The sequence below is a fragment of the Colobus angolensis genome, unplaced genomic scaffold (genome assembly GCF_000951035.1).
Source record: "Colobus angolensis palliatus isolate OR3802 unplaced genomic scaffold, Cang.pa_1.0 Scaffold5, whole genome shotgun sequence".
Classification (NCBI taxonomy): domain Eukaryota; kingdom Metazoa; phylum Chordata; class Mammalia; order Primates; family Cercopithecidae; genus Colobus; species Colobus angolensis.
In genome coordinates, this window is record NW_012118487.1 from 3,921,184 (window position 1) to 3,935,439 (window position 14,256).

The 14,256-nt window shown below is 39.7% G+C and overlaps 1 protein-coding gene across 1 annotated transcript in view; it reads right to left on the reverse strand.

Moving 5' to 3' along the window:
* TRAPPC11 (trafficking protein particle complex 11) overlaps positions 1-14,256 on the reverse strand; it is a 49,204-nt gene that overhangs the window by 14,824 nt on the left and 20,124 nt on the right. Inside the window, exons 16-23 of the mRNA XM_011959557.1 lie at positions 13,523-13,653; positions 8,737-8,892; positions 7,041-7,228; positions 6,435-6,583; positions 6,135-6,256; positions 5,451-5,570; positions 2,581-2,646; positions 2,314-2,470 (exon numbers count right to left, since the gene is read on the reverse strand). Coding sequence (XP_011814947.1) covers positions 2,314-2,470; positions 2,581-2,646; positions 5,451-5,570; positions 6,135-6,256; positions 6,435-6,583; positions 7,041-7,228; positions 8,737-8,892; positions 13,523-13,653 — 1,089 coding nt within the window. The remainder of the gene's footprint in view (positions 1-2,313; positions 2,471-2,580; positions 2,647-5,450; positions 5,571-6,134; positions 6,257-6,434; positions 6,584-7,040; positions 7,229-8,736; positions 8,893-13,522; positions 13,654-14,256) is intronic.

Sequence of the window (14,256 nt, forward strand, 5' to 3'; positions counted from 1 at the left end):
AGCCGCCACACTGCTGGTTTTGGAGGAGGAGGGGAGCCGCCACACTGCTGGTTTTGGAGGAGGGGAGGAGCCGCGTGCGGAGGAGTGCAGGCGGCCTCTAGAAGCTGGAGAAGGCAAAGAAACAGATTTTCCCTGAGAGCCTCCAGAAGGAACGCAACCAGGCTGACAGCTTGCTTTCTGGACTTCCAGCCTGTAGAACTTTAATATAGTCGAATCTGTGTCATTTTAAGCCACTAACTTTGTGGTCATTTGTTACAGCAGCAGTAAGAAACTAATATACTGGAAGTTCAAGCCAGAGATTTAGTAAACACTTATTAGCTAAGTACTATGATGCTGGCGATATGAAGATGAATAAGACACAGCTCAGGTTCTAAGGGAACACACAGTCTAGTAAGGGAGACATATTTACAAATAAGTAATTGCAATATAATGTAAGTGTTACAACGTAGGTATGTACAAAACACCATGGGAGTAAAGAAGGAAGAGTACTTAGCCCTGCTTGGGAGGAACAAGAAGTTCAAGTTTACACGAGCCCTGAAGAGCTCATGAATCTCTCAGATTCAAGCCAGAGTTCAACAGCCTGAAAAACATGAAGAAGGTTTTAGACAAAAGTTCCAAATATATGTTCAAAAGCAGCTGGGGGCAATGTTTGACGAATGCCCTAAGTTTGTCTTGGTTGAAAACTGGGAGAGAACAAAGGGCAATAGACAGCCTCAGGTAGAGGCAGCTGGGAAGGTCAGCCAGAGCCTGGCCAGGTGAGGTCCAGTGTGTCACAAACTCTAGTGGCAATATGAAAGGCAGGCTACGGAAGAGAATGACTGCCAAGGAAGAAAACAGTTAAGGACCTACTTCTATAGACTAGGTGAGAGAAATGGTGAGGATGGCACTGAGAATGGAGATGAAAAGCTGGATTCAAAAAATGTATGGATGTGGGTGTGAAGGATGGATGTGTGTGTGAAGGAGTGTAGTTTTTTTCTGCAGTTTTCCGCTTGGATCAAGTGTACATACAACAACCCCTCCAATCGGACGAGGGAATGCAGGCAGCCTAAGGTCGTGTGGCAGCTGAAGACTTGCAGACAAAGAACAAGAGAACCAACGTCAGGATACTGGAAATGACCAACGCTGAAAGAAAAGGAATCAGCAAGAATGGACAAATAACCAGCTTCTGTTGAGCTGTCAGAAAATGAGCACTGAGTTAAGATATTTCATATTTTCTCATATATATTACTTAGTTATTTCACATACATCATCCTCTTTGACTCTAAGAAGTGACGAAAGGAACCATCCAAGTTCACAAAAGAGCAAGTGGTAAGGCTGAGAACCGAATCCAGTTCAGTCTGATCCTAAAGCTCATTACTCCCAAGTAGCACAATAAGGAAAAAGGGAAGGAGACAGAAAAACAAAGTAGGACAGAGACAATGATTTCCAAACACACAAGAGAAAACCAAGTTTCAAGGAGAGATGAAAAAAAACTCATGAAGACATTGTGAAAGCAAAAGATATTATTAGTACTTTTTGAAACCAGAAAGGTGTTGTCCTGGGCTTCAGTCAGTCTTACAAATTGTTTTACTTGGGTGACTCAGAAAATTTATCTCCTACTTTTCTATATTTTCCAAAGTTTCTTTAATAAATACCTTTTCTCATTTCAAGTTATGAAAAACAGTAAACATTGAGAGTCAATGAGAAAAAAATATTTAAAAAATTCAAAAATGAAAAAAGAATTCTTTTGGTGAAGTGCATTTTCAAAGTATAACTTCCTTAGAGTAGGAAAAAAATCTGACCGGCCGGGCGCGGTGGCTCAAGCCTGTAATCCCAGCACTTTGGGAGGCCGAGACGGGCGGATCACGAGGTCAGGAGATCGAGACCATCCTGGCGAACACGGTGAAACCCCGTCTCTACTAAAAAATACAAAAAAACTAGCCGGGCGAGGTGGCGGGCGCCTGTAATCCCAGCCACTTGGGAGGCCGAGGCAGGAGAATGGCGTGAACCCGGGAGGCGGAGCTTGCAGTGAGCTGAGATCCGGCCACTGCACTCCAGCCCGGGCAACAGAGCAAGACTCCGTCTCAAAAAAAAAAAAAAAAAATCTGACCTTTTAAAATCAGGTATACTCAAGCAAATGGTATTATAAATGACACTCATTCCACCCTAATTCCATATGCATTTGCTTTCACGAGTGCAGGTCTCAAGTTCCCTCACTTAAAAAAAGCTAATTAACTCTTCCATTGCAAGACTACATACACACACACACACACACACACACACATGCATGCACACATGCTGCTCCTGCTAAGCGGGAATGAACCAAAGACTCACCATTGTCCACTTGAGACTCTAGCTGGTCCACTGTGGTCATGGATGCAGCAAGCTGGAGCTCACTGGAAACAATAGTGAGGGCCCAGGGTGAGGCACTTAAGAGGTCCGTCATCAACAGAAAGGGGATGTCAGCATAAACCCTTTCCAGGTGCTCAAACTGTCACAAATGAAGACAAAAGGTCTGTCGGGAATTACATTAATCCATTGTATCATTTCAGTCCATTTCTATAACCTAAATGATTTCTAGTTTGCCTCACAGAAACATACCTTGGTAGAAACAAATTTAACCGCAACATCAAATGGAAAGACTGTTTCAATTGTTACAGTTTCATCCTGCAAGAAAATGTAAAGGGCACATTCAACGGATTTTCTAAATCTTTTTATATAAAGTTTTAAAAAACACAATCTATCACTGATCAATAAATAACCCCAAATTATACATACTAAGAAGTAAAGGCCTTTCTTTTAGATAACATTTGTAAACATTTGTGTCGAAAGAACTGAGTACTGTTTTTTTTTTTTTTGGAGATAGGCTCTCACTCTGGCAGGATGGAATACAGTGGCACCATCACAGATCACTGCAGCCTCGAACACGTGGGCTCAAGTGATCCTCCTGAGTAGCTGGGACTACAGGCACACACCACCATGCCCAGTTACCATATTTTATTTGCTTAGAGATGGGGTCTTGTTGTGTTGCTCAGACTAGTCTTGAACTCCTGACCTCAAATGATCCTCTTGCCTCAGAACCCCAAAGTGCTGGTATTAAAGCAGTGAACCACAGCACCCGGTTAAAGTGTTTTCTTACACATTATTTATCTCTGGATCTAATGAAGTAGGCAGGGCAGGCATCATCACCATTTTACAGAGAAGGAATCGGATGTTCCAACAAGCTAGGGTTTTCCTTTTGTCTAAGTTCTTACTACACCTCAACTCAAAATGACTAATAAGATAATAATAATGTAATGTGACAGACACTGCTATCATCACTATATATGTATTATATAATGTTCATAATCACACAAGGAAACAAGTGCTATTATGATTGCCACTTTAAGATGAGGTCACATAGCCGGAAGGTAACAAAGGCATAGAAGCAGAACTGAAACTGGCCATGGAGCCTACACTCTTAACCAACATGCTACATCTCCTTCTAAAAGAGTCTGTTAGAAAAACAATGAGGGATGGGCATGGTGGCTCACACCTGTAATCCCAGCACTTTGGGAGGCTGAGGTGGGCACACTGCTTGAGATCAGGAGTTTGAGACCAGCCTGAGCAACATGGCACAACCCTGTCTGCACCAAAAATACAAAAAATTTGCTGAGTGTGGTGGTGCACACCCATAGTCCCAGTTACTCAGGAGGCCGAGATGGGAGGATTGCTTGAACCCAGGAGGTGGAGTTTGCAGTGAGCCAAGATTGTGTCACTACACTCCAAGCTGGGCAACACAGTGAGACCCCATGTCAAAATTAAAAAAAAAGAAAAAAGAAAATAAAATGGGGTTATTTCATCTTTCAAAACAAGTAACACAACCTCTTGGTAAGAAACCTTTAAAAAAGGTCATACTGGTTAAAAGCTCAGGCTGTAATGCCAGACAGAGCCGAATTCTAATCCTAGCTCAATACATACTTACTAGGTCTGTGACCTTGAACCTAATGATGTGACCTTGGGAAAGTTATACAGGTTATCTGAAATGCTTGGGGTCAGAAGTGTCTCCGATTTTTTGGATTTTGGAATATTTGGATTATACTTACTGGTTGAGCATTCCAAATCCAAAATGCTCCTGGGAGCATTTCCTTTGAGTGTCATGCTGGCTCTCAGAAAGTTTCAGATTTTGGAAAATCTGAAAATCCAGAAAGTTTTGGATTTTGAATTTTCAGATTTGGGATGCTCAACTCATGCAGTCTCTTTAAGTCTCAGTTTCATAATCCTCAGGGTTGTTAGAAAAACCAGATGAGACAATAGATATAATGTGCTGAGATTGGCACCCTTAATCTCCTAAGTTACCATATAGGTCTATGTATTATACCAGGCTATGAGAAATTTTCAACAGTACATTACATGCCTTCTTCTCTCCCACTTGGAAAATACTAACAATTTTGAGATGGTTTATTTTCCTAATGACTTGTAAACAGCCCACAGCCCAGACTCTGTGCAGTAACAAAACTACAAATCCCCAAACTGCTAGGCCTTCTGCTCTGCTGGGTTCAGGACCCAATTCCTAAGGGAAAACTAAGACAACATTACTGTCGGGACCAAGAAGATACAAAGTATCATAATGTTCTATTAACGAAAGAGAACATAAACATTCTATACAGCACAGTTAAATCTATTTAGAAACATGGCCTGTTCAAAATCTCTAGAAACAGAAAAGAGACCAAAAAGAAATACAAAGAGTTAGCAGTCGCCTTCGAGTTGTGAACTGTAACTGTGATCGTTCGTATTCTCACTTTTATGTGCACTTACCAAAAACAATTTTTACCAGTATTTTTTAATAACAGAAAATTTTTTTTCAAAGGGAGACCTCCTTTTCTCCAGAACCTTCTATATGTAAATCAACTTACAGATTTTATCTCATGTGTGATTTGCTTGAGATCTCAAATCTGTTGATCCTCTATATGAAAAGCCATCTAGGCCAGGCACAGTGGCTCATGCCTGTAATCCCAGCACTTTGGGAAGGCCAAGGTGGACAGATCACCTGAGGTTGGGAGTTCAAGACCAGCCTGACCAACATGGAGAAACCCCGTTTCTACTAAAAATCCAAAAAATTAGCTGGGCGTGGTGCTGCATGCCTGTAATCCCAGCTACTCGGGAGGCTGAGGCAGGAGAATCGCTTGAACCCGGGTGGTGGAGGTCGCAGTGAGCCGAGATCGTGTCATTGCACTCCAGCCTGGGCTACAAGGACAAAACTCCGTCTCAAAAAAAAAAAAAAAAGCCATATAAGCCAATTTTCTGTTTAATGTTTGAGCAGTGAATGCCAGCCTCAACAAAACTCAACATAAGTGATTTTTTAAAAAGTTTAATTAAAATTTATAACAGACTATAAGCACCCAAGCTGCTTATTTTATAGGTACACTAAAATAACACAGAATGGGACTACTCCACATATGACGCTTCATAAAGTAGTTATAAAAAAATACCTTGTGGCATTTGCAAACAATTTCTTTTTCTTCAGCGGTTGTATTGATCAGGTAAGAAACGTATACAAGAAACATTCTCGAACCCACTGTTCCACAGCGAACATACAACATTTTTTCCAGCTGTAACAAAATAAATGTTGTAATTTAATATTTAATTTTACAGATATTTCCTCTTGATATATATTCTAGGATAGCGTTCCCACCTTCTAGAGTTTATCTATACCAACTGGCTAAATTCCTTATCACCTTTACAGAACGTTACAATGTAACTGACCAAAGCCACTGTAGAAGAGCCCCCTGATTACACTCTGGCCACAGCGTAAGGGTGGGAACATTACTACTGCATCGTTTAGAAATTATTACTCTCAACTTCCAAAACATTTTTGTATCTAGTTTGGAAGCAGAAGTTGACTGAGAAGTTACTGCACTAAGTTACAAACAATGGTTATTTTATTAGCCAACTAATTCATGTTAAGCCTGTTTTCTAAATTCCCTTGCAGAAAAACTGCTTAAGACATTTTACACATTTAAGTATGTAAAATGCGTATGAAATGTTCATTAGTTAAATCACTTTTTCAGTCTAAGAATATGCTGTTAAAATGCTCTGAACTGTTAAAAACTCACTATATATTTAAAACTACAAACTAATCGATTTCCTCTTCAATCCCAGTTGACCAAGTTTACCTGTTCCCCTGGATGTAAGTCTCCAACAGGAATATCAGTGAGTAAAGCTGGGTAGGATTCATCACACAGTTCTGTTCCGTGAAGAGTCACGTGAGTTTTCTGAGTTAAATTGGCATCCTGTCCTAAAAGAGTTAATATTGGTTCTTCAAACAAAGAATTCAAACATTATCCCAATAATCAATACTGTGTGAAGAGCACTATGCCATACCTTCTTTTAAACAAGAGTCCTAGAGTTGACATCACTGATGCTTACTTAATGTTGGATTAATACTGATCAAACTTACAAAAAGGAATGCTTACCTGGTTTTAAGCCAGCGGTGAGCTTCACATCTCTGATTTGGGTCTTTTCATGGGATTGAACAGTCACCACCAAACAATACATTTCATTAGTCAGAGCAGGGGGCTCATGTCGCAGATGTACAGAAATGTTTGGAACTCTGGAAATGATCCTTTGAAAAGAAACCTTAGCTAAGTAACTGATTAAAAAAAAAGGCAAATAAATTACTTAAATAAAGTATTTAAAAGAAGTTAAGAGGCGGGGTGTGGAGGCTCAGGCCTGTAATCCCAGCAGTTTGGGAGGCTGAGGCAGGAGGATCGTCTGAGCCCAGGAGTTTGAAACAAGCCTGGGCAGCATAGTAAGACCCTGATCTCCAGAAAAAATACAAAAATTAGTCAGGCATAGCGGCACCTGGCTGTAGTCCCAACTATTGGGGAAGGCAAGGGTGGCACCTGCGGTGGGAGGATCGTTTGAGCTCAGGTGGTCAAGGCAGTAGTGAGTCATGATCACACCACTGCATTCCAGCCTGGGCAAGAGAGAGACTCTGTCTCCAAAAAAAAAAAAAAAAATAGCTAAAGAAATAAGATAAGAGGGTGACCTTTAATACCAGCTTAGCAAAGCAGACTCACATCGTGCTTGCCTGAATTATAATGCTGTCCCAGTGAACTTCATTGTCAGGTAGCTTAGGTCGCCTTTTGAAAGACCGAGCTGCCTGTAAGGCTTCTTGGGAGGAAGCGGCATCTCCTCCTCCTCCCTGCCAATTTAAAACCACACATCTTCCCGTCTCATTGCCCAGAGCAAGATCCACTGAAGTAATCTAAAAAAAGAAAAGGTGTCAGAAATGCCATCTCGTATGTGCTTGTCACCATCCCTTCTCACCAAAATTACATCGTCGACGGCTAGACCATGGAGTTCTTCTAGAGACCCCCAGTGTGACAGAAGTCACAACACCTGCTATTAAGGTATTACTCGGGCTGGGACAGAGAGACTAACTGCGCTCTGGGTTCCAACTTTAAACAGGTTTCACCTTTAAAACAGAGACAATAACCTGACTTTCTACTGAGAGGCTGATTGTACAGTAGTGTTATGATTTTAGCATCTGGCACATTCCCTGATGTAACGAATGCTCAATTAGTGGTTGCTGAATGAAATAAATATTGTGATGGCTATGGATACATGATAACCTAATTTCTGATTCCACAAATATTTTTCCTGAAAATATTTATAGTATTAGCAATAAAATGCTTTATTAATTGAATACATGTTCTATTCAACTAAAACTATTAACAAAAGGACTCAAAATAGGCTTACTCATTATAATTTATGTCTGGTAAGTTTCCTTAGGCATGAAAAAATCAAATATGCAATGAGGGCATTTAGTCAAAATCATGAAGGTTTTTTTTTTTTTTTTTAACGAATAAGCAAACAATTCTGGATACTGGTGAATAATAAAATCAACATGTTCACAGAAACTGTTATGGGAACATTGGTAGTACAACTTTATAAACCATTTATCTTAGCAATGGTACCAAGTTTAGATTAGCTAACTAACCATTCCCATTCAAGTCATGAAAAACAAGCACTTAATGAGTGCTTACTGTGTGCTAATCACTATTCCAAGCAAGTTACATTAACTAGCTGATTTAATCCTCATGAAATCCTAAGAGATTAGTACTTTTAAGATCCCCATTTTACAGATGAATACACTGAGAAGACACAAAGAAGCTAAGTAACTGCCCAGGGCCACAAGCTAGTAAGCTAGAGAGCTGCAATTTAAACCCACACAGTTTGGCTCCAGAGTTTATGCTCAATAAAGATATTACCTAGATCCTATATTTCTAAAAGGCATTTCAATTATCTATATCAATCTTTAAAATATATATGCTCATTTTTCTTTAAGAATATGTACTCAGTAATGTTTAAACATCAAAAGATATTCAGTCTGAATAACATAAAAAATATATTTGCTATATTACATAATATACATTGTTTAAAACTCCTTAACTATGTAGTCATTAAAAAACAAGATTCGTTTACGTACTAACAAGAAATAATATCTAGTATACACTATCAAGTGATAAAAGCCAGCTACAGTTTATTACATATATTCTTAATTTTTTAATTGAAAGAAAATTTATACCACAAATAGTTCACAGAAGAATGTCTGCAAGGAAACCTCCCAAACTATTATGAATGGTTTCCTTTAGGAAGTCCAGGTAGAAGATTTTCATTTTTTACTTAATAAGCTTTTGTATTATTTAAAATATTCTGATATAAACATACTTTTATTATTAAAAATATTTTTAAACAAATTTCATAACTAACCTCAATTTTCTTTCCCACATCTTCAGTTTTCGCAACAAACTTAAATAACAGTTTTCTTGTTTTACCAGGAACTAGGCACATCTTTCCTTGAGTTAGATTTTCTAAAACTTCATTTGCTTTGGATGCTTCTTCTATTACACAGAACTGGTTGTATTCCTGAAAGAGGTGAAGAGAGGTCATCAAATGTCAGGTGTTTGATAACACTAAATGCCAAGTGCTTTGGAGCTCATTTAGTTTTAACTCCACAAACACTGAAGCATTATGAAGGGTTACTAATAAAAGGAAGTATTTTTATGCCAAATACAGGCACTTATCCACTTACTACTGCCATAATAAAACAATTCACTACACATGAATGCTTTTTGAAAATATTTAGATACCTGTCTCCCAGAGAAACAGTTTGTTTTTTGTTGTGCTGGACACTACTGCTTATCACCTCCTTTTCTTGAAGAGCCTTTTTTTACTTGGCTTCTGTGATGCTATAATCTTTGGGGTTTCTCGTCCCGCTTAGTTACTTCCTGTTTTTCCCACCTGGAGTGCAGTGGCATGATCTCGGCTCACTGCAGCCTCAAACTTTTGGACCCAAGGGATAGTCCCACCTCAGTCTCCAAACTAGGTGGGACCATAGGCATGTACCATCACACTTGACTAATTTTTCTATTTTTTGTAGAGATGGGGTCTCACTATGTTGCCCAGGCTGGTTTCAAACTTCCTGGGCTCAAGTGATCCTCCTGCCTCAGCCTCCAAAAGTGTTGGGATTACAAGCGTGAGCCACCAAGCCCAGTCCCATTCCTTTGCTTTCTTTCAGGTCTTCATTTCTCTCTATGTTCACTTCATTGGAAAATGTATTTGTTTCCACATACACTACACCATTGTTGCTAGTATCTCTCACACACAGTTGTCCTATTCTGTCTTATTTCCTTAATCACAAGCTCATATCCACAACTGTCTAGAGGACATGTCCACTACCACCTGAAACTCAGCATGTCCCAAAGTGAATGTGCATCTGCCTTCCCAGAAAAGAACAATCCTCACAGATGAGTAAAGGAAGACATCTTTCATGTTTCTATCTATGGAATCACCATTCTCACCTGTTCAATAAATACCAAGACCTTTCCAAGAGCCATCTTCAATCCCAGCATATAAATTACCTTCATAGAAACTCTTACACAGTTCAAGTTTTATACTTTCCCACTAATTTTCATTTCTATTCCATGCTTATAAAACCTACTCTACTTTTTTTCTTATGGTTTATATTGTGAATTTCTTTTCTTTTAAGACAGAGTCTCACTCCATCGCCCAGGCTAGAAATGCAATGGCGCAATTTCAGCTCACTACAACCTCCAACTCCCAGGTTCAAGCAATTCTCATGCCTCAGCCTCCCAAGTAGCTGAGACTACAGGCACCCACCACCAAGCCCAGCTAATTTTTGTATTTTTAGTAGAGATGGAGTTTCACTATGTTGGCCAGGCTGGTCTCGAACTCCTGACCTCCAGTGATCCGCCCACCTTGGCCTCTCAAAGTGCTGTGATTATAGGCATAAGCCACTGTGCCTGGCCTGTATTTTGAATTTCAAATAAGATATATTCAGAATATAATCTAAACTTTAAAACTAATTGCTTTATATTCCATTTTAGCATTTTTATTAGTTTTTAATTATAGTAGTTTATGTTGTTAAAAAAAAAAAGGAAAGAAAAGAAATGAAATAGTAGGCTATTAAGGGAAAAGTAAAATAAGAGTCCCCATACTTCACTTGAGCCCAGGAGTTTGAGGCTGAGATGAGCTATGATCACATCACTGCACTCCAGCTTGCTCAAAAGAGTATCTTTTTTTAATAAAAAAAAAAAAAACAGTCCTTCTTTTGACCCTCTAATTTCGTAACGAACAAAACAAACGAACACACACAAAAAAAACCCTGCCCTTCTTCCCTTGTGGAGCTTAGATTCTATTAAGGAAAACAGGTAATTTACCAAATAATCACAGACGACGGTGAAACCACAGTGTGATTAGTACTACTAAGGCTATGAGAGCCTGGCTAAGTGATTCAGGCATGTAAGTCAGGGGAGGCTTCCTTGAAGTGATGCTTTTAAGTGAGAAAAGGCAAGGAGGAATGAACTAGTCGGAGAGGAGGGCAAACCAATTCAAGCAGAGGAAAGGGCATGGATAAGAGCTCCTGTCCTTCATTCATCCCATCCCCACTTTTCAGCCACTCTATGTACTCGGCAATGCAGATTTATCTATTTTTAAATGCCTCTTGTATCCCTAAATCTCCATGCCCAACACCAGCATCTTAATTCCAATACTTGTACTTTTGTACGTGGATTAATATAAAGAGCCTCTATTTGGCTTCCATGATATTGTTTCTATTTTGCTACTAGAATAAAGTTTCTTAAAACTTTAAGAATAAATTTCATGCTCTTGCTTTAAAATTCTGAAACTGGGTCAGGCATGATGGCTCACACTTATAATCCCAGCACTTTGGGAGGCTGAAGTGGGTGGGCTCCTTGAGCCCAGGAGTTCGAGACCAGCCTGGCCAAAAGAGCAACACCCCATCTCTATTAAAAAAAAAAAAAAATACAAAAATTAGCTGCGCATGGTGGCATGTGCCTATAGTCCCAGCTCCTCAGAGGAGGCTGGGGTGGGAGGATCACTTGAGCCCGGGAGAGTAAGGCTGCAGTAAGTCAAGATGGAGCCACTGCACTCTGTCTGGAAGATAGAGTGCGGCCTGGTCTCAAAAAAGCAAAAAACAAAAAACAAAAAACCACACACACACACACACACACACATACACAATAAAATAAAATTCTCAAACTGATTAGAGGAAATCTCTGGGTAAGGGTCTGAAGTTGAATAAAACATACTGATCTTCAGGTGACCCAGCTTCATTTAATCATTTATATTACAGAGATATTTCTCATTTCTTATGAATCAAGTTCTAATAAAACAGATAACATCGTTTCTTTATCACCATCCAATAAATAACCAGATAAAAGAATGAATAAATCTTGAGAGACATCTGTTTGCTAGCCTATCCCCGCTTAACTCTTCAAGGTTCCTTTAAGCCACCTGGCCTTATTTCCCACTACCCAGCATTATAAACCGTCTGATCTAGTGAGGCTTGACTTTCCCAGAAACAGATTGTGCACTTCTGTTTCCACGCAGTGTTTTCTCATTGCCAAACATGTTCTCCCCTCCCATCTTTTGGACCTATTGCAATTTCATCTTCATTCTTGGAACTCCCTCCATTTTCTCTGGCGTGCCTACTACAGCTGTACTTCTTTCTAGCCTACACAACATCATTTAGTCTTCATTACCTACTTGGACAACCTTTGATTCCGTCCTGGCCCTTGTCCCCAAAATGCCTACATTTTAATGAGGTCGACATATGCTATACTCAGATTCAGCATGTTAAGAATACCGTAACTCTCAATAAATGCTTGTTGGTGAAAGACTCACTATACTTTCTGGGTAATCAAAAGATGATTATCTACTAAGTGAGTTTATAACACAGTTGTAATGAAGTACTTGACAATATACTATATAATGCTTCAAATATATTCAAATGCAGGAAATATGATACGATCCCAATTCTGCAAGAAAAAAAGTTGCTTATATATTCGTGCCCAGAAAATGTCTAGGTTATTCAAGAAGTTAACATAGAGGGTGTGTGGGAGAATGGAGTGGAAAGAAGACACACATTTACTTTTCACATTATATCCATCTATTCCATTTCAATTTTTCAAATATCAAACATAAATTAGTTTCATAACCATAAACTAGTAACATTAACTAATAATGCTGAAGTAGAATATAAACCAAATTATTTTTTAAATTTTATTCATTCTGAACATACCTTATTTGGAATTCAAGTATACATTATAAAAAAATATAAGACCAGATGTGGTGCCTCACACCTGTAATCCTAACACTTTGGGAGGCTGAAGTCGGTGGATCACTGGAGCCCAGGAGTTTGAGACCAGCCTGGGCAACATGGCGAAACTCTGTCTCTACAAAAAATACAAAAATTAGCCGGACATGGGGCAGGTGCCTGTAGTTCCAGCTACTTAGGGGGCTGAGGTGGGAGGATCTCTTGAGTCCAAAAGGTCGAGGCTGCAGTGAGCTATGACTGTACCAATACACTCTAGCCTGGGCAACAGAGCGAGACCCCGTTTCAAAAAAGACAAAATTAAAAAGTATATATATACTGTGTGGGTACATATATATATACAGAAACACAGAGAATTCTTAGACTTCATAAACATAGAATGAAAACAAAAATGGAGTAAGCAAAATGTAAACTTGAATTGCTAGTTTAGAAATGTGTGTGTGTGTGTGTGTGTGTGTGTGTGTATAAAATTATTTTTTTTTTGAGTCTCGCTGTGTAGCCCAGGCTAGAGTGCAGTGGCACGATCTCAGCTCACTGCAACCTCCACCTCCCGAGTTCAAGTGATTCTCCTGCCTCAGCCTCCTGAGTAGCTGGGACTAGAGGCACGTGCCACCACGCCCAGGAAATTTTTTTGTATTTTCAGTAGAGATGGGGTTTCACCAGGATGGTCTCGATCTCTTCACCTTGTGATCTGCCCACCTCGGCCTCCCAAAGTGCTGGGATTACAGGCATGAGCCACCATGCCCGGCCCTAGAAATATATTTTTAAATAGACCTTACCAAAGTTCACTTGTGAACTTTGAAACCATTAGACATAAAATTCACTAAGCTCATTTTATTTAGTTTAACACCAGCTACAATAAGATAAACGTGGTAAAAACACATGAAATGGCACCATTACCTGATTATTAAAGCTGACACAGAGCTTGGAAAACCTAATGGGATGTGGACAATCAGCCTTCAGATAAATATCAAACTCAACGGGAACATCAACGTGAAAACTTGGGGCATGAAACTTGGCTTTGCATTGTACTAGAAATAAAACACAAGGGCTGCGTTATGCACAACCAGATACCCATGACCCACAACATCCTGTCAACCAAATTCATTCTTCAGAAAGATACATCTGCACTGACCATTCTTACTGACTTCTGCACTTAAGGCATTTCAAGAGACAAATGAGCTCTTTTTATTATAAAAATAAAATTTAGGGTGAGCGCAGTGGCTCATGCCTGTAATCCCAGAACTTTGGGAGGCCAAGGCAGGCGGATCTCTTGAGGTCAGGAGTTTGAGAGCAGCCTAGCCAACATGGTGAAATCTTGTCTCTACTAAAAATACAAAAATTAGCCTGGCATGGTAGTGTACACCTATAATCCCAACTACTAGGGAGGCTGAGGCAGGAGAATCACTTGAACCCAGGAGGTGGAGGTTGTGGTAAACCAAGGTCACATCACTGCCCTCCAGCCTGGGCAACAGAGTGAGACTCTATCTCAAAAAGAATAATAAATAGGCCAGGTGTGGTGGCTCATGCCTGTAATCCCAGCCCTCTGGGTGGCTCAGGCGGGCAGATCACCCAAGGTCAGAAGTTCAAGACCAGCCTGGCCAACATGGTGAAACCCCACCTCTGCTAAAAAT